This window comes from Callospermophilus lateralis, chromosome 1 (assembly GCF_048772815.1).
Source record: "Callospermophilus lateralis isolate mCalLat2 chromosome 1, mCalLat2.hap1, whole genome shotgun sequence".
In the NCBI taxonomy this organism is placed as follows: domain Eukaryota; kingdom Metazoa; phylum Chordata; class Mammalia; order Rodentia; family Sciuridae; genus Callospermophilus; species Callospermophilus lateralis.
The window spans coordinates 158,806,406-158,825,147 of NC_135305.1; the positions used below are offsets into that span (position 1 = coordinate 158,806,406).

The 18,742-nt window shown below is 38.7% G+C and overlaps 1 protein-coding gene across 6 annotated transcripts in view; it reads right to left on the reverse strand.

Moving 5' to 3' along the window:
• Positions 1-784: 784 nt before the first annotated feature.
• Positions 785-18,742, reverse strand: part of Mphosph9 (M-phase phosphoprotein 9) — a 52,376-nt gene continuing 34,418 nt past the window's right edge. For 3 of the 6 annotated variants that reach the window (XM_076843786.1, XM_076843707.1, XM_077109043.1), the window contains 9 exons: positions 18,511-18,612; positions 10,783-10,917; positions 9,536-9,711; positions 8,440-8,586; positions 6,977-7,097; positions 5,480-5,583; positions 4,578-4,825; positions 4,225-4,293; positions 785-1,504 (listed from right to left, as the gene is read on the reverse strand). In XM_076843786.1, the coding sequence (XP_076699901.1) occupies positions 1,403-1,504; positions 4,225-4,293; positions 4,578-4,825; positions 5,480-5,583; positions 6,977-7,097; positions 8,440-8,586; positions 9,536-9,711; positions 10,783-10,917; positions 18,511-18,612 (1,204 nt within the window). In that variant the 3' untranslated portion in view covers positions 785-1,402. Of the gene's footprint in view, positions 1,505-3,662; positions 3,950-4,223; positions 4,294-4,577; positions 4,826-5,479; positions 5,584-6,976; positions 7,098-8,439; positions 8,587-9,535; positions 9,712-10,782; positions 10,918-18,510; positions 18,613-18,742 lie in introns of those variants that run through there. The other 3 variants (XM_076843869.1, XM_076843943.1, XM_076844018.1) reach the window with 3 other exon arrangements.

Consider the following 18,742-nt stretch of genomic DNA (forward strand, 5'->3'; position numbering starts at 1 on the left):
GAACCTGAGCACTGCCAGTTGGAATCAGTTCTGTTTACCAACTAAATTTATGTCCCTGTGTCTAATCAGTCTATTTACCAACTCATGCTGAGCTTGACTGTGTGGGCACTAGGTCTGACTGGCCAGCAAAAACTTTGGAGGTTAAGCAGTACCATCGTAACTTGCTGGTGCCCACAGGCTGCTTCTGAACCAGAAAGCACTGCCCAGACAGGGGGCTGCAGCCCTCTAGCCAGGTCAAGCAATGGCAGCAGGCTCTGTTGACACATTCCCTGTCCACAAACAGGCTGGGTCCAAACCTTGGGATCTTGAAGCACAGACAACTGGAGTATTTGCTTTTCCTTCTGGCACGGGTGGAGGAGGTGGAGAGGGGTGAAAAGGCCTGGAAGATAACTGACTGGTAGCCGAAGTCACCTGCTGTAAGGAAACCAGGGTCCCACTGGTTCCTCGTGGGGTGACACAGATGGCTAGGGTATGTCCCTGTGTCTCATCAAGGCTTTACCCATGCCTTTCTTATCCAGGGGATACAAGTCAGATTAGAATGGGGAGCAGAGGCCTACAGCTCTCCAATTGCTTTTTCAAAGTACTATATATGAGGGGCTGGGGATGTGGCTCAAGTGGTAGCGCGCTCGCCTGGCATGCGTGCGACCTGGGTTTGATCCTCAGCACCACATACAAAGATGTTGTGTCCGCCGAGAACTAAAATAAACATTTAAAAAAATTAAAAAAAAAAAAAGTACTATATATGAGACAAAATTAGAGAAAATTAGAGAATTACATCCCTCTGTTTATTTATTTCCTTATAAACAATAAGGTTTTAGGGAAATAAAATGACTAATATTTATGGAGCCTTCAAAACTTTCCAATAATCCAGTATTACTATCTGATAGTTACTTTAAAACATGTTTCCAATAGGACTTGTATCATCATTTTTTATAAACCTCCACACTACTGAAAGGTATGCTAAAATGTATTCAGCATGTGTTAGTCTATTATGGAAGCTGTTAAGCATTTATTTTTATAAAAAAAAAATGAGTTATATTTAAAATGTAGAACAAGTTTATAAAACTGGTGTGCAAAATTTATTGTAAAAGGACAACACTATTTGTTTAGAAACAAGCTGCCTGCCCTGTTTACATTTCCTTATTCTCGATATAAATTGAAGATATACTATTTAAAAATAATGCTTTTTAAATAGTAAAATATACAAGAGATTCCTGAGCATAACAAAAATATCTTGAAAATATGTGGCCATCTGAAGTATAAAATAGCAGGTGTAAGAATAGCATGATTGTAAAACTACTGTTTGAAGGCTTAGAAACAGTACAAAATAGCTCGCCTCTTCTGAGTGCATAATTATACATTAGTGCAAACAAAATGTCTCAAAATTTAATGGCTACAAATCTCAAAGATTTGCAGAGGTGCGCAAAACATGGAACTTCTTTAGTGTCATGCGAACCGAGCCCAGTTCTCTGTTGATCCTTTCCAAACGATCTTCCAAGGCTTCCTAGGTGAAAATAATGGGGAAAGAGTAATGAGAATTCTACATCACCTTTGTTGGTTCTATTATTACCACAAAACTGACCTTTCTTGTAGCAAAAGATCTAATATAAACATTAAGATTGCGGATTATTTTGCTTTCAACACAAATCGTCTTATTGATTTATTTTAAACTAAACAATATGAATAGGCTTTTCAACCCTTTAAAATAACTGCTGCCCTTTATAATAGTCTCAACATGTCTGGCACATTCAGTATATGGAAATTACAGAAATAGCAGGAGAGCCAACCAGAAAGGGATACTGCTTTGTGACAAAATGAGAACAGTACAAGAGCAGGGCATATGAGATCAGTGCTGTATCCCACTTACACAAAATCAAATAGCTTTCTTTAGACAAAAATTTCTAAGTTAAAAAGGAAAAAAACAGCAGCGTGAGGTAGCACATGCCTATAATCCCAGCAGCTCGGGAGGATCGCAAGTTCAAAGCCAGAGTGCTAAGAGCCCTGGGTTCAGTCCTCAGTACCAAAAAAATAAAAATAAAAATAAATAAATAAATTGGACTGGGGAAATAGTCAGTGGTAAAGCATTCTGGGTTCAATTCCTAATACCAAAAACAAAAAACAAAACCTGATTTAACTATTGTTTAATTTAAACACGTAAAATATATTTTCTGTATATAGGCACACTTAAAAAAAAAAACAGAATCAAACTTAAATCAAATTAATATTTCAAAATATTTTTCATTTGAACTTTCTTGCCATGTTATCAAATATATTTCTACAATACCCTTTTAAATTAATAAACACTATTCCATCACTGATAATATATAAAACCAGGAATTTTTTAAAAAGTTTTAATAGAAATTTAGGTTGGTCCGAATTTTTAATCCCATAAATAAGATTGCAATACATTTATTCTTCTTTTTTTGGGTACCATGGATTGAACCCAAGTGCATTCTACCACTGAGCCAAATCCCAACCCTTTTTATGTTTATTTTGAGACAGGGCCTCGAGATAAGTTGCTGAGGCTGGCTCTGAACTTGTAATCCTCCTGCTTCAGCCTCCTGAGTCACTGGGATTCATAGGCATGCACCACCACGGCTGGAACAATATATTTCTTAAACATCTCTCTTTGCAGTATCTGTAAATACTGCCTTAGGAATCATCCCCAGAAGTAAAAAAGGGTTAGGTTTGAAGAAATGTAAAATTCTGAGGGTTTGGATATATGTCAAATTGTACTCCAGAAGGTTTGAGACAATTTCTACTTCTACCCGCTGTGTATGGAAATAAGATTTTCTACATCTAAGAATTCATTTTCTAAAAAATTCCTGCTAATAAACCAAGCACAGTGGTGCATGTCTATAATCCCAGCAGCTCGGGGGATTGAGGCAGGAGGATCACAAGTTCAAAGCCAGCCTCAGCAAAAGGAAGGCATTAAGTAACTCAGTGAGACCCTGTCTCTAAATAAAATACAAAATAGAGCTGGAGATGTAGCTAAGTGGTTGAGTGCCCCTGAGTTAAATCCCTGATACCACCACCCAAAAAATTCCTGCTAATAAAAAGTTGATGTCTTTGTTTAAATGTATACCATTCTTATTCATTTGTGAAGCTGAACATTTCTCATCTCTTTTTTCACTTATGAATCATGTGAATATCTTCAGACCCTTTTTTTGCTATCATTTGTTTTTAGTGGATTGGAGCAGCACTGACATGCATTCACAAAAACTAATGCCCTTTAAATCTTATTTTAAGAGCCCAAAATAACTTACAATGTTCATTATATAAAAATCTATTAAGTATTTCAGATTGGTTTATAGTAAGAGTATCCAGTTTTCCTTCTGCATTCCTACTAAACTATTTTGAGAGTTTCCTATATTGATTCTTTATAAATTATTCAATAAAAAATTTCAGAACATTAAAAAAATGGAAGGTAGAATACAAGCCCTAGAAAAAGTCCTATTTTCTTTGGTTCTTTCTGGTATCATAGATCAGACTGAAAATGAACTTTAACTGAAGTTAAGGCACTGGAAAGGAATAAGAGATATATACTTGCTGTCATGTATACAACATTATTAAAAGCAGATTTTTTTAAATGTCTCATAATTTCATAATTCTCTTTGAAAAGATGTACAGAAGCCACAATGCCTGCACCACCTCCTGCCTGGTAATGGAATCACAGCTCTTTCTCTAGCTCTTTGCCCTTTTTAACCTCTAAGGTCATTCCAACTGCAAAAATGCAGCTTTTCCCAAGCTTACCACACAGGAAGGGCTTAAAAAAAAAAATGTCAGATATGGGCAGAGATGGGATGGCAAACAGAAAATGAGACTTAACCTAAGGGCATGAGCTTAACAATGTGAAATCTGTTCAAAGGTGCTCGCTGGACTGGGGAAGGTAGCTCAGGGGTAGGGCACTTGCCTAGCATGGAAGAGGCCCTAGGTTCCATCTTCAACACTGGAAAAAAAAAAAAATGTGAAAAAAAACATAAAACACTGCCATTTGTTCCCAAGTTATAATGACATGAATACCATTTTCCTTAAGCCTAAAGGTAAAATCAGTTTTCACTCCTAAAAGCTAGCATGTAAAGCCCACACACAGTTAGTTATAAAATGACTATAACCACCAAGAAGTGTCACACTGATTCAGTGTGCCCTGAGTTTACTGCTCTGGATAAGTGGAGCACCAACTAGCACTAAGCCTCTCACGCAGAGTCCAGCCAGACATCCCACCTGATTTAATCTTGTCTGCAGAGTGATTCTTCCTCCAGGGGAAGGCATTCGGTTTAGTGCTGCCTCAATCTGTTAACACAAAAAATGTAAATAAAAACAAAATTATTCTAATTACTGGAGAGGCTTATGACATAGAATGGAAGGAAAAGACTTCAGCCTTATATTTTCTTCTTGTCCACTGTGGCTTAATGTGAGTTTCCTCTGTCGTCAATTATATTTCTAGTATATGACCTTCAGTACTGGGGTAATTCCCTGGGTAGGGGCTGACTCAATAATTCCCTTCTAACTAGTTCTTAGACATAAGCACTTAGTTCAAAGAAATATTTTTTTAAAAATATTTTTGTTAATTTTACCTGGTCCTTTTCTTTTGTAAGTTCATCAAAAAATCGTTCCGTTTCAGCTAGGGTCCTAATTTTTGCCGTATACTCAAAATCATTACCCTGTGGTGTTACTGAAACAGGCTTACACTGTTCATAGCTAACTGACTTATTCTTCTCCCAGGCCGATCTCACAGACGCTTTCTTCATTCCATTTGGCAAGGATTCAGAGCAAGAGTTATGATTACCATGGTTGTCAGTGGCATTTTCTAAATATCTTTTTTCTGTCAGAAAACAAAGAAATTTCTTATCAATTTTCCCAAAAGCAAGCATACATAGTACTCAGTGCTTCTTCTCAAAGGAACTCTACAAGCCTTACTCTTAGTTTGTCAACCCTCAAGCTTCCCTAAGTGAAGGGAATTTCCCTTAAGCAAATGCTACATAAATGTAACTGGACTTCAAGTAAACTCAAAGCAACAAAAACAAAAAAAGTTTAAAAACTAAACAAAACTCATCACATTCTAGTGGACATAAACCAACCCTGAACAGTTAATAGCCTGAGGGCCTACACGAGTGATTTCATTATATATATATTATCTTATTTCAAACTCAAATACAATGAGAAAAAAGAAAAAAAATTATCCAAAGCCTAAGTTGCTTATAAATTATAGAGTTTAAAAGTAAAGAGAATAACTGGAAAGTACAACCCTGGTAATTAAACATTAACATCCCCATATCTCAGCATCCCAACTTTCCAATGAGAATAACAGCACTGACATAACAATATGAAGCATCACAAATGCTTGCTTTTAGAGACCCTGGAGTAGAAAATATTTGAGCATAGAATATCACGAGACAATATTTAGAACTCGAAAAGATACTGGACTCTTGGAAAAAATGACTTCCCCCATAGGTAATAATTTTGTGGGAAAAGATACCTTTTGAGTCGTCTAGAGAAACAAACTGGAGCTGTTTTCTTGGATTATTTCGTTGTAATGTGGACACAGGAACAGTATCTAAATCATCCAAAAGCATATCAAATCTATTGAATGAAGCAAGTTACTTGTGAGAAAAAAATGTTAATTGATTTTCCCTATCTCCACTAGAAAGATGAGCTGGCATCCAGTTAAGTCAAATATTTATATAGCTTCTTCTTTAAAAAAAGCTGGTCACGTGATCTTCTCTAAAACTGAAATCAAATATTTATTTTTGTTTTTGGTCCTGGGGATTGAACCCAGGGGTGCTCTACCACTGAGCTACATCTGTAGCCCTTTTTATTCTTTTTATTTTGAGACAGGGTCTTTCTGAGTTGCTGAGGTTGGACTAGAACTTATGATCCTCCTGCCTCAGCCTCCTGAGTAGCTGGGACCACGGGCATGTACCACCATTCCTGTTTCAAATGATTATTTTTTAACACAAATTATGTTTACTTACTAGAGCTGGGCATGGTGACACATGCCTATAATCCCAGCATCTCTGGAGGCTTAGGCAGGAGGATCTTGAATTCAAAGCCAAACTCAGCAACTTAGCGAGACAGCGAGACTCTGTCTCTAAATAAAATATAAAAAAGGGCTGGGGATGTGGGCCAGTGGTTATGTACCTCTGGGTTCAATCCCCAGGACTCCCTCCCTTCCCCCCCACCCAAAATATATATGTATGTATATATATTTACTTATTAGAGACTTAAAGCACTTACCCAAACATTATGTAATTTCATCCCCAACCCCACCGGTACTGAGGATTAAACCCAGGATCACTTTACCACTGAGCCCAACACTTTTTGAGACAGGGTCTCACTAAGTTGCTTAGGGCCTTATTAAGTTGCTGTAGCTGGCCTTGAACTTAAGATCCTCCTGCCTCAGTTTCCTGAGTCACTGGGATCAAAGGCATGTGCCACTGTACCCAGCTATGTCATCTCATTTTATAACAGTTTTAAAAAAGCAGGGTTGGTATCATTATTACCATTTATTAAGAAGAAAAAACTGAGGTTCAGTGTGCTTAAGTGACCTCCTGAGACCTTATGGACCAGAAGGCAAGGTCCTCCCCTCCCCAAGGTCTGCCCCTATCATGGAAAGGACAGTTGCTCAGGAGCAGGTGAACTTGTATCTAGTGCCAAGGCTATCCTTGTGCAGCCCATGTTCTAACTCAAATGGTTCAAAAGTTTCCCTGTGTCATAAAACCTTTTCAGAAAGAAAAAAAGAAAAAAAAAAAAAAACTTGTCCTACATCCAAAAGCTGCATGGGATGCTGAGGTGGTACTAAAAAGTCTAGCAGAAGCAAGTTTACACGGTTAAGAACTGTTTCCTCACACTGTAGTGCTTTATTTTTACTATGACTTTGATGTAAATGATTTAAACCCACAGAACTCCCACTGGTAACTGAAAAATTATTGATAGCCAGAGGCATAAGCTGACATTTTAAAAATCAGTAACTTACCTAATTGGATTGCTTTCGTTTTTGCTAAGTAGATGACTAAATCCTGGAGATAAATTTTCTTTAGGGGATCGCTTTGGACTATAAGCCACAGTCACTGGTGTTAACATAATCTCTCTTTTTGCTAAAAAAGAAAACAGAGAAAATATTCTTTTCCTTTAACATGCATTATGTTAGCAGAACAAAGTTTTTCAGCAGATGACTTTTTCCTAATTTTAAAAAGAATACAATTTCATTGTAAAACTTCCTGAGAGATATATATACAAGAATACAAATAAATAAATAAATAAAATAACCCATAACCCTGACATCTAGAGGAAACCCCTGTTGATGTTTGAGTAAAGCAGAGTACAACATTAGTGCTCTGGTTCCAAGCGGGTTGCCCAGGGTTTTCCAGGTGGACTAAACTAAGATGGGAAAGCAATGCAGAGCAAACACCCCCACAACACCCGCATGGCATTGTGAGGACAAGTCCTCAGTTGTCGTGAGGGAGGAACTGAGCACAGAAATCCAATGCTTCAATTTTAAAACAAACCTGTAAATGGCCAAGAAGAGGTGACTGATCCCAAGTAACTGAGGTCAAATATATCAGAGCACTTTCTGTTTTTAGACTAGCATGAACTGATTTGTTGGAATGAATTTTTAACAACTGTCTACTACATCAAAATCTTTGAAGTGGTATCCGTTGCAAACAATTTATTGGACATACAAAAATATCTCACTTAAAGAGGGGCTGGGGTTGTGGCTCAGTGGTAGAGCATTCGTCTAGCACATCCGAGGCCCTGGGTTCGATCCTCAGCACCACATAAAAATAAATAAATAAAACAAAGGTATTATGTCCAACTACAACTAAAAAAATATTTACAAAAAAATAAAAAATAAAATAAATAAACTTTAAGAGATTTCTTTTTTTGTGAAAGCTCATTTTTAAAATTCTAATTAGTTACACATGACAATAGAATGCATTTTGACACATCATATATAAGTGGAGTATTAACTTCTCATTCATCTGGCTGTACATGATGTGGAGTTGCACAGGTCATGTAATCATATATGCACATAGGATGATAATGTCTAATTCATTCTACTATCACTCCTACCCCCCCAGGCCCCCTCCCCTCCCCTCACTCCCCCTCTAACTAACTAAATAAACTTGAGATTTCTTTTTTTTTTTTAAAGAGGGAGAGAGAGAGAATTTTAATATTTATTTTTGTATGTGGTGCTGAGGATCGAACCCGGGCCGCACGCATGCCAGGCGAGCGCGCTACCACTTGAGCCACATCCCCAGGCCCAACTTGAGATTTCTTAAGTGATGCTGGCAGTATCTGTGCAACCAGACAATTTTACTTATTAAAAATGATTGTTTAAGACATTATGTGCCCAGGGCACTCTACCATTAGGAAATAGCACACATAACTCAGACATCACTCTCTCCAGCCCAAGAGACACACATGTCTAATCCTTACTTGGAGTACTGGATTTACGATTTGAAGGTGGTAAAGATGATGATCTCTGTGAAGCAGAATTCTGTCTCTTTTGTCTCTGCTGAGCACATTTCTCTGGGGAAGGATTTGCATTGACTGAAGATTCAGTTTGCCGAGAATTCACTAATTCTGTAGCAGACAAATGTGAGGGGGAAAAAAAAATCAGATCAAACCTGTTTTCAGTTACCTGCCTTTATCACAGATGTCACCCTGCACAAGGCCTTCACTGAGTACATGCTCTGCTCAGAGCGCCTCTTCTCACCATCACAGCTGTGACAGTTATTAGTAAATGCACCACATTATGATAGAAAAGGACTGATGAAGAAAAACATGGGAGTTAATACTGAATTCATTCTGTCTTCCTGTTTACAACTGGCATTCAAGGTGAATTTTCAGGAGTTTATTTTAGGAAGTAGGTTACTAATTTATTTACTAGGAGATAGGATGCAACACCAAAGATGCAAGGCGTGCGGCGGGCCTCAGCACACGGGCCCAGGTAGCTAGAGAAGCACTAGTGACCTGGAACTATGAAAACGTATAGCATTAGAGACCCTTCTCATCCTTCCTACAGATGCTCAATAACTAAGGAAGGGAAGAAATAATAGGAAACATTACACCTAACTTTGAAAATACTAAATGTCTGACAAAATTTTCTAGTGCATGCATGCAAGACAAAGGTATGTAGACATTTTTCAAGCATCCTTAAGAATGCCACATTAGGGCTGGGTATAGCTCAGTGGGAAATCACCTGCCTAGCATGCATGAGGCCCTCAGTTCCATCCCTTATACCACCCTCCCCCACAAAAAAAGAATGCCACATAAGGCTTTTTAATAATCAAAACATAATATGCAATTTGCTTTATATAAAAAACACATGTTATGCCAGGACTGTGATAAATTATTAAATAGGAGATTCAATTATCTATGAAGTGGGGCTGAAGCAACAGTTTCATAAGTTGAATAATAATTCACGGTATTAATTCAAGAATTTAATTTTAAAGAAGGTAATATAATGGGAGAAAAGGGACAATACTTAAATCAATCTGTCTGTTAAACAAGGAATAAACTAAACACTTACTACTTGAGGTATCCTCTTTCTCTGTCTGTGTCCCCCAATTTTTAAGTATCTTTTCTTCATCAAGTTCTTTTAATGCTTTCATGATCGGTGTGTCTGAAGTCTCTCTTTGTTTTTTAATCAAGAAGCTTGTTGGTGAACTTCCAGGAGAAGAATCCTTTTCAGGAGGAGAATAATACCTTAAATAATAATTGTAATTATAAGTGCTATGGACTGAATACCTGTATGTATCTGCCTCACCCCCAAGTGTACAGGTTGAAATTCTAATCTTAAGTGATGGTACTTAGGAGTGAAGTTTTGGGGGAGGCAATTAGGCCCAGATGAAGCCACAAGAGTGGTACCTTCGTGATGGGATTAATACCCTCATTTAAAAAAGAGAAGGAAACATAACAGCGCTCTCCCTCGCCAACACCAAGGGCAGGCTATGTGCAGACGACCATGGGAAGAAGGCTCTCTCCAAGCCTCTGATATGCTGCTCTCTGATCTTGCCCTTGCAGCCCCCAGAACTAGAGAAATGAACACTCTAAATTCTTGGAGTAGATTAAGCGAGGTCTACACACAGTTCTGGTCATTAAGGGAGTAACAGGAGAGCAGACAATTATACTGCACAATGAGTACATATGCTTTTTAAAAATATTTTTTAGTTGTAAATGGACACAATTCCTGTATTTATTTATCTTTATGTGGTGCTGAGGATAAAACCCAGTGCCTCACGTGGGCTAAGCAAGTGCTGTTCCACTGAGCTACAACCTCAGCCATGAGGTTTCATGCTTTATAATGAAAATGCTTAAAACTGATCGTGCATATATTGCTTCCCAATCCTTTAACATCCTGCACATGCAGAAATACATTTGTCTAGCACCCTGAGGGACAGCGCTGAGCTTATTCATGGGGGCTTGATCTCTGGATCTCTTGTCAGAACCTGCAAGCCCACGCTGTGTCCCTGAGCACAGGCAGGGAATCACTGCAGAGCCAAGGAAGAAAAATTAGCCTGGCAAAGTAAGATTAAAAACTAGGTCATTGAAATTAAGACATTAAAGAACTAAAGAGTTGGCTCTTGGGCTAGGGATGTAGCTCAGTGGTGGAGCTCTTGCCCAGCATGCTCAAGGCCCTGTATTCCATCCCTATCACTGCAAAAGGGATGGGGGTGGGGGAGAGATGGCTCTTTATAGCTTTCTGAATATGTAAAGGCAACCAAGTCTCTAAGAAAACATAATATTTGTAAATGGGCCTTGTGGCAGATATTTTACCCAGGAACATAGGTTCCCTCCAGCTGATTATCCACCTTCCTGTCCTGGATGTCCAGAGGCTGGCCAGTGAAGATGGAATACTCTGCGCCTGGTATCAGCCACTTCCGCCTGCTGACATCTGAGGTTGCCAGCGTGCTATCAGAACAAGAAACGCTGAGAGGTTTGCACTTGGCTTTAGACCACACTTCAACTTAGACTGCACACAAGTCGATCTGCTTTCAGGCTGTATTCACATATTTGTACAATGACTTAAAAACCACATGTAATAATCTATTTTAGATACATGAATTCTATTTTATGATTTTAAGAGTTGGGTTTCTGTTACTCTTGTATATTCCTGAATTGCAGTTCAGATTCAGGTACTCAGAGCTCTCAACTGCCCTTGGCTGCCTCCTAGCACACCCCACAGCCTCTATTCCCCTGCAGCAATCAAGGTAAGGAGATAAAGCAGAGTGTCCTTGTTCCTTCAGACCAATGCTGTTCAACTGAATTTTCTACAAAACCAGAAATGTTCTCTTCTGCACCATCCAGTACAGCAGCCACAAATCACATGCTGCTACTGAGCACCTGAAGAGTGGCCAGTGAGACCAAGGAGCTAATTTAAAATGTTAACTTTAGCTGGGCACAGTGATACAACATGACCTCAATTCCAGCGACTTGGGAGAGTGAGGAAGAAGGATCTCCAGTTCAAGGCCAGCCTCACCAACTTAGCTAGACCCTGTCTCAAAATAAAAGGGTTGGGAATGTACCTATGGCAAAGTGCCCTTGGATGCAACCCCCAATAACCTCCCGCCCCCTGCTCCCAAGAAAAGTTAATTTAATCAATTTCAATAGTCAAGTGTAGCCATCAGCACAACTGTACTGAGCAGCACACATGGTTCTAGATTATAACTGTCTCTGTGTTATCATGAAAAACCTGCTTGTCTGAGGTTCACACCATTATGTTAACCCCAAGCCCTTTGCTAGACTTTGAACCTGTCCCATCTGCTCCATACCTACTGCTGCCCTCACACTAGGTGACTTCAGGAGCTGTCCTTGAGTTGATTTTTTGCAGGGTGAAAGACAGAAGTTTAATTTCATTTTGCTACATATGGATTTTCAGTTTTTCCAGCACCATCTGTTGAATAGGGTATCTTTCCTCCAAAGAATGTTTCTGGTGCCTTTGACAGTGGTTTGACCCTCTACTTAGTCATGCACTTTGGAGGACATCACTGGACTCTGTTGTCACCAGAGACCACACCCCCCAGAAAATACCAACACTCCAGACTCTTAACCTGGGCATCACTGCAGCACTGCCCCCCAGCCCTAGACTCCTTCCTATTCGCCACTCCTCCCAGCTCCTCTGTGTCTGCTCTGGAGTCCACATGATTACTCAGGGCCTTGACTTCCTGCCCCTTGCACCTTCCATCACACCATCTGACTGGCAGCAAATCCACCCTTCTAAGTGAAGGTGAGCTCATTTCCAATCCACACCTCCACAGCTGAGCGCTGTTGGAAGTCACCACTGTGCAGATGCACTATCACCATCTCAGCTGGACCACTGGCACATGCTGGCCACATGCCTTTCTGTCATCAGTGAGCTCTAGGCCTCCAAGGTGACTCTTTACACCGTCCTTGTCTCCACCTACCTCAAAACTCCCAGCCTTCAGCCCCCTGACAACCTCAGACCCAACTTCAAGGAGAAAACAAACCCTGAGACAAGAGCACCCTCTCACTCTTCCTCTCTGCCCTTTCACAGCAACAGGAGTTACCTCTTACCCATTTCCCTGTCAATACTCAGTGCCGGGAGCCTAACCCAGGGTCTTCAGCATGCCAGCAAGCACTGCCACCGAGTCACTGGGACTGAACCAGGCACTCTGCCCTGAGCTACATCCCAACCTCTTTATTGTTGTTTATTTTGAGTCAGGTTCTCACTAAGTTGCCCAGGCTGGTCTAGACCTTAGTAGTCTTCTGCCTCAGGCTCCTGAGCCACTGGAATAATAGGCATGTGCCAACAAGCCTGGATCCTCCTATGTTTAAATTAAGAAATACTCAAAACATTCTTAGAAAATTACAAAGAATACTACACAACAAGCACCACCTACCCACTCTGTTTCAACAGAAGCTAAGATCTTGCCATATTTGTTTTTCATTGTAAGACATAAGATTTTATATATATAGCTGCATTAAAATAAGGGCATAATGTATACATTCTTTTAACACTGCTCTTTCTACTCACCATTATGTTTGTGATTTAACCATGTTTATATGTATAGCTTTATCATTTTACTCACTTATCTACAGTATGAATGCAAGCTATTTATCCTCTTTCCTGGCTATGACAGTTTAGTTTCTAATATATCACCATTCAACAATGCTACAATTAACACATGTAAAAACTGACCTAAGGTAAATAATTAAGAACAGAAATGTGCTGGGATGGGATTATGGCTCAGTTGTAGACTGCCTGCTTAGCATGTGTGAAGCACTGGGTTTGATCCTCAGCACCACACATAAATAAATAGGTAAAATAAAGATACATCCACAACTAATAAAAATATATATATATATTTATTTTTAAAGAGAGAGATGAGGGAGGGAGAGAGAGAGAGAGAGAATGAATTTTTTAATATTTATTTTTTTTTAGTTTTTCGGCAGGCACAACATCTTTGTTTGTATGTGGTGCTGAGGATCAAACCCGGGCCGCACGCATGCCAGGAGAGCGCACTACCGCTTGAGCCACATCCCCAGCCCCAATAAAAATATTTTTTAAAAAAGAATGGAAATGTGCTGCATTTCTATACATAAGTGATGAATCTACTGCAAGAGAAATTAGAACAGAGACCCTGTGCATAATAGAAGAAAAAGTAGGCCCAAATCTTCATCATGTCAGCTTAGGACCTGACTTCCCTAACAAGACTCCTACAATCAAGAATCAATAAATATCCCATTCACAATAGCTGTGAAAAAAAATAAAATACCTAGGAATAAATCTAAAAAAAAAAAAAAAAAAGGTGAAAGACCTCTACAATGAAAACTACAGAACACTAAAGAAATTTAAGAAGACCTTTGAAGATGGAAAGATCTCCCATGCTCTTAGATAGGCAGAATTAATATAGTCAAAATGGCCATACTACTGTTATATAGATTTAATACAATTCCTATTAAAATCTTAATGACATTCTTCATAAAACTAGAAAAAAGTAATCATGAAATTCATTTGGAAAAATAAGAGACCCAGAATAGCCAAAGAAATCCTTAGCAAGAAGAATGAAGCAGGAGGCATCACAATATAAGAACTTAAACTATACTAAAGAGCAATAGTAACAAAAATGGCATGGTATTGGCACCAAAATAGACATGTAGACCAATGGTACAGAACAGAAGACAAAGAGATAAACCCACACAATTATGGTTATCTCATACTAGACAAAGGCACAGGAAACATTCTTTGGAGGAAAGATACCCTATTCAACAGATGGTGCTGGAAAAACTGGAAATCCATATGTAGCAAAATGAAATTAAACTTCTCTCTTTCACCCTGCAAAAAATCAACTCAAAGTGGATCAAAGACTTAGGCACTATAACAGAGACCCCGTGCATAATAGAAAAAAAAAGTAGGCCCAAATCTTCATCATGTTGGCTTGAAATCTGACTTTCTTAACAAGACTCCTAAAGTGCAAGAAGTAAAATCAAGAATCAATAAATAACCCAATCAATAAATGGGCTAAGGAACTGAACAGGCATTTCACAGAAAAAATACAATCAATCAACAAACATATGAAAAATATTCATCATCTCTAGCAATCAAAGAAATGCAAATCAAAACTACTCTAAGATTTTTTCTCACTCCAATCAGAATGGCAATCATCAAGAATATGGCAACAATAAATGTTGGCGAAGATGTGAGCAAAAAAGTACACTCATACATTGCTGGTAGGACTGCAAATTGATGCAACCACTATGGAAAGAAGTATAGAGATTCCCCAGAAAACTTGAAGTGGAACTACCCACTACTTGATTTATACCCAAAGGACTTAAAATCAGCATCTACAGTGACACAGCCACATCGATGTTTATAGCAACTCAATTCACAATAGCCAAACTATGGAACCAATCTAGATGCTTTCAACAGATGAATGGATAACGAAAATGTGGTACATATACACAATGAAATATTACTCGGCCTTAAAGAAGAATGAAATTATGGCATTTGCAGGTAAATGGATGGAACTAGAGACTATCATGCTAAGTGAGATAAGCCAATCCCTCCAAAAAAACAAAGAAGATGTTTTCTCTGATCAGCAGATGTGATCCATAGTGGGTGGGGGATAGGGAAGAATGAGAGAACTTTGGATTGCGCAGAGGAGGAGTGGGATTGTAGGATGAGAAGGACAGTAGAATGAGACACACATCATTATCCTATATGCATGTATAATTACACTATTGGTGTGACCTGCACCATGTATAGCCAAAGGATGGAGAAGTTGTGCTCCATTTGTGTACAATGTGTCAAAATGCAACCACTATAGAAAACCTAATGTCATGTGTAACTAATTAGAATTAAAAAAAAAAAAAAAGAATGGAAATATGGAATTTGGGGTGTATACATCCTCTTCACTCTTCCTGGCTATCGTCAATCACTCTCCAGATGAGTTACACTGACATCCAGTCAACCACTAGTTTGAGTTCCTATTTCTTCACATCTCTGCCAGACTTTGGGATGATCAGGTTGTACATCTGGCCAGTCCATTGGCAAGGACCCTACCCTATTACTGTTCCAATTTGTACTTTCCTCCCTATTCATCACAATGTACATCTCTTCACTTCTATTAGCCATTTAGGTTTCTTTTTCTGTAAATTGCTTATTGATATTCTTTTACCATTTTTTTACTGAGGAGATTGTATTTTTCCTATTAGGCTGTAAAAATTCTTTTATATTTTGAATGCTCATTCTTTATTAGTTCCTGTTCACTTAAAATAATAAAATATTGCAAGCATGCATAGACATGCAGGCAATACTCACACAATGGCCATCCAATATTATGAAATATTAATTATTTGTTATATATCCTTTAGATTTTTTTTTTCCAGCTCTAGGGATTGCACACAGGATCTCATACATGCTAGGCAAATGCTTTACCTTGAGCTACATCCCTAGTTCCCATCCTTTTATTTTTGAGACAGGGTCTCCCTAAGTTGTCCAAGCTGGCCTTGAACTTGAGATTCTCCTGCCTTACCTTAGTAGCTGAAATAGCAGGGGTGCACCTACACTTGGTCCCTTTACATGTTTACATAGAGAGACACTACAGATACAATTAAAGCCCCTGGGGACCCCCTACAAACTCATTCTTCCCTTCCTCAAAAAAAAAAAAAAAAAAACCATTTATTACTAAATGTGTGCTCAGCATGTTTTGATACTTTTACTACATTTGTGTGAACCCGTAAGATACACACAGAGCTGTTACACATGCTAAAGTACACAAAAACATCCTTCGTCAGGTTGCGGGTATAGCTCAGTAGTAGAGGGACTGCCTAGGAACACGTATATCCTCAGTTGGACTTGTAGCACCTCAAAAAGAAAAACATCATAGCTATTCAACCTTGGTGCAGTTGTGCAAAAGCAACTACAATCAATAAATGAATGACCTTGCTTACATTCCAGTGAAAACTTATTTACAGACACTGACATTTGAATTCCATAAATTTTTCATATATCATGAAATATTTTTTCCAAACATTTAAAATGTACAAACTATTCTTCAGGATTCAGCCTGAAGATTGTAGTTTGCCAACCTCTGTCACATGGTATAGTGTCATCTATAAATATATTACAACACATGGATATTCCAGGTGTTGGACATTTAGATTGTTTTCATTCACTTTTTAATACACTTCAAATGGGTTTGACTTCTATCACTCCTTCCCAAATCTAGGCACTAGCAGCCTCTACCTTACAAATCCAATAGATGCCGTCAGTCCTCACACTGCTGAACCTCTGGGCAGCACTCGGCACCAGGGACTGCTTCAGTCTTCCCAGTTTTCAAGCAGCTCTTTCTCATTCCTTTGCCAACTCCTCTACCCAGTATCAAAACAGGTTTCTTCAGGGTTTTTTGCTGAGCTCACTTTTCACCAAACACACTCAATTCCCATCCATCCTGTAGCTGCAGCACCACCCAGAAAAAAATGGCTCAATATTCACAATTCCAGCTAAGACCTTACTTTTAGCTCCAAACTTAAGTTTATAATTACCACTGGGTGTAGGGGCACACACCTGTAATCCCAGAGGCTTGGGAGACTGAGGCAGGAGGATCACAAGTTCAAAGCCAGACTCAGCAACTTAGTGAGATCCTAAGCAAATCAGTGAGACCCTATCTCTAAATAAAATACAAAAAAGGGCTGGGGATGTGGCTCAGTGGTTGAGTGCCCCTGAATTCACTCCCTAGTACTATATATATAGTAATTTTATATATATACATAAAATTAATCACTTGATGCTTGGAATCTATGTGAATCTCAAACGAAAATATTCACAATGGAAATTCTGATCCCTTCCCTAGTTTTGTATGTGTCACCTTTAGGTGTTCAATAAGAAATCAAGAGCTATTCTGAGCCTTCCCTTCTTGCCTTGCCAGCCAATTCACAACCATGTTCTGTGGATTTCATCTCCAGAATCTCTCATGCCTATGGTTACCATCCAGTTAACATCACCTCTCCTAATGCTGCAGTAGCCTAACTAGTCTCCCCGTTTCTACTCTTTTTTTTTTTTTTTTTTTTAGTTTTAGGTGGACACAATATCTTTATGTGGTCCTGAAGATCAAACCCAGTGCCCTGCACATGCCAGGCAAGTGCACTCCCTCTTGAGCCACAACCCCAGCCCCTGTTCTACTCTTTTTTCCTCCCCATCCTTTCCTCATGGCAGAAATATTTTAAAAAGTAAAAATCAAATGACATTATTTTACCACTCAAAAATCTTCTAAACCTGGGCATGGTAGCACATGCCTGAAATCCCAGCAACCCGAGAGGCTGAAGGCTAGAGATGTAGCTTCCAGGCTGTGTGAGGTCCTGGGTTCATCCCCAGTACCACTGGGGTGGGGATAGAAAAAATAATACTCTGAGATTATAGCAATGCTAATTCTGAAAGAACTAAGAAAAATACATACAACCTAATGCAGATCCATCTTTACAAGTTCTGCCATTAACACAAGAATAAGATGTTTGGAGTTTTAGGGCTAAAAGACCTTTTCAGATGTTATCTTAGTTTTACAGAAAATAAAACTGAACTTCAGGGGGAAAAAAAAATGTGATTGCCTAAGGTCCCACAGTTGAAGAGTCAAGTACAAAATATTCCAAATTTCCTTTTCCCAACTTGAACCTACTCTTTCCTAACTTTAGTAAATGCCTATGTGTAGGAACACTGACATTATCTAATCATTAACTTTTTATACATATCTAAGGTTTTTTGTTTGTTTGTTTGTTTTTTGGTTCAGGGATTCAACTTTGGTACTGGGGACTGGTAAAGTAGCACTTTACCACTGAGAACATTCCTAGCCCTTCTTAATTTTTCATTTTGAGACAGGACCAAGTCACTGGGATTATAAGAATATGGCACTGAGCCCAGCTTATACACATCCAAGTTCTATAAGGATATTCAACCATGGCTTTCTTATGATTTGGACAACGAGCTCCTCATTTTAATAGAAGTGTGCACCTAATTCTAGCTTTATAAGATTAAATAAAATAACTTACTTGGCACGTGAGGGTCTGACATGAGTTTTAGAATTATGACGAAGACTTAACATATTTTCATGCTCTACTTGCTTCACTTGAGCTTCAAGTTTTGAGATTGTCCTAATTCAAAAGCAATAAAATAAAATAAGTACATTTCAAAAAACTGAAAATATGCTTAACTACAGTTACTTACAAAGCAGTCCTTCTTGGAAAAGATTACAAAAGAGTTGTCTGTCCATAAACCTTTTTC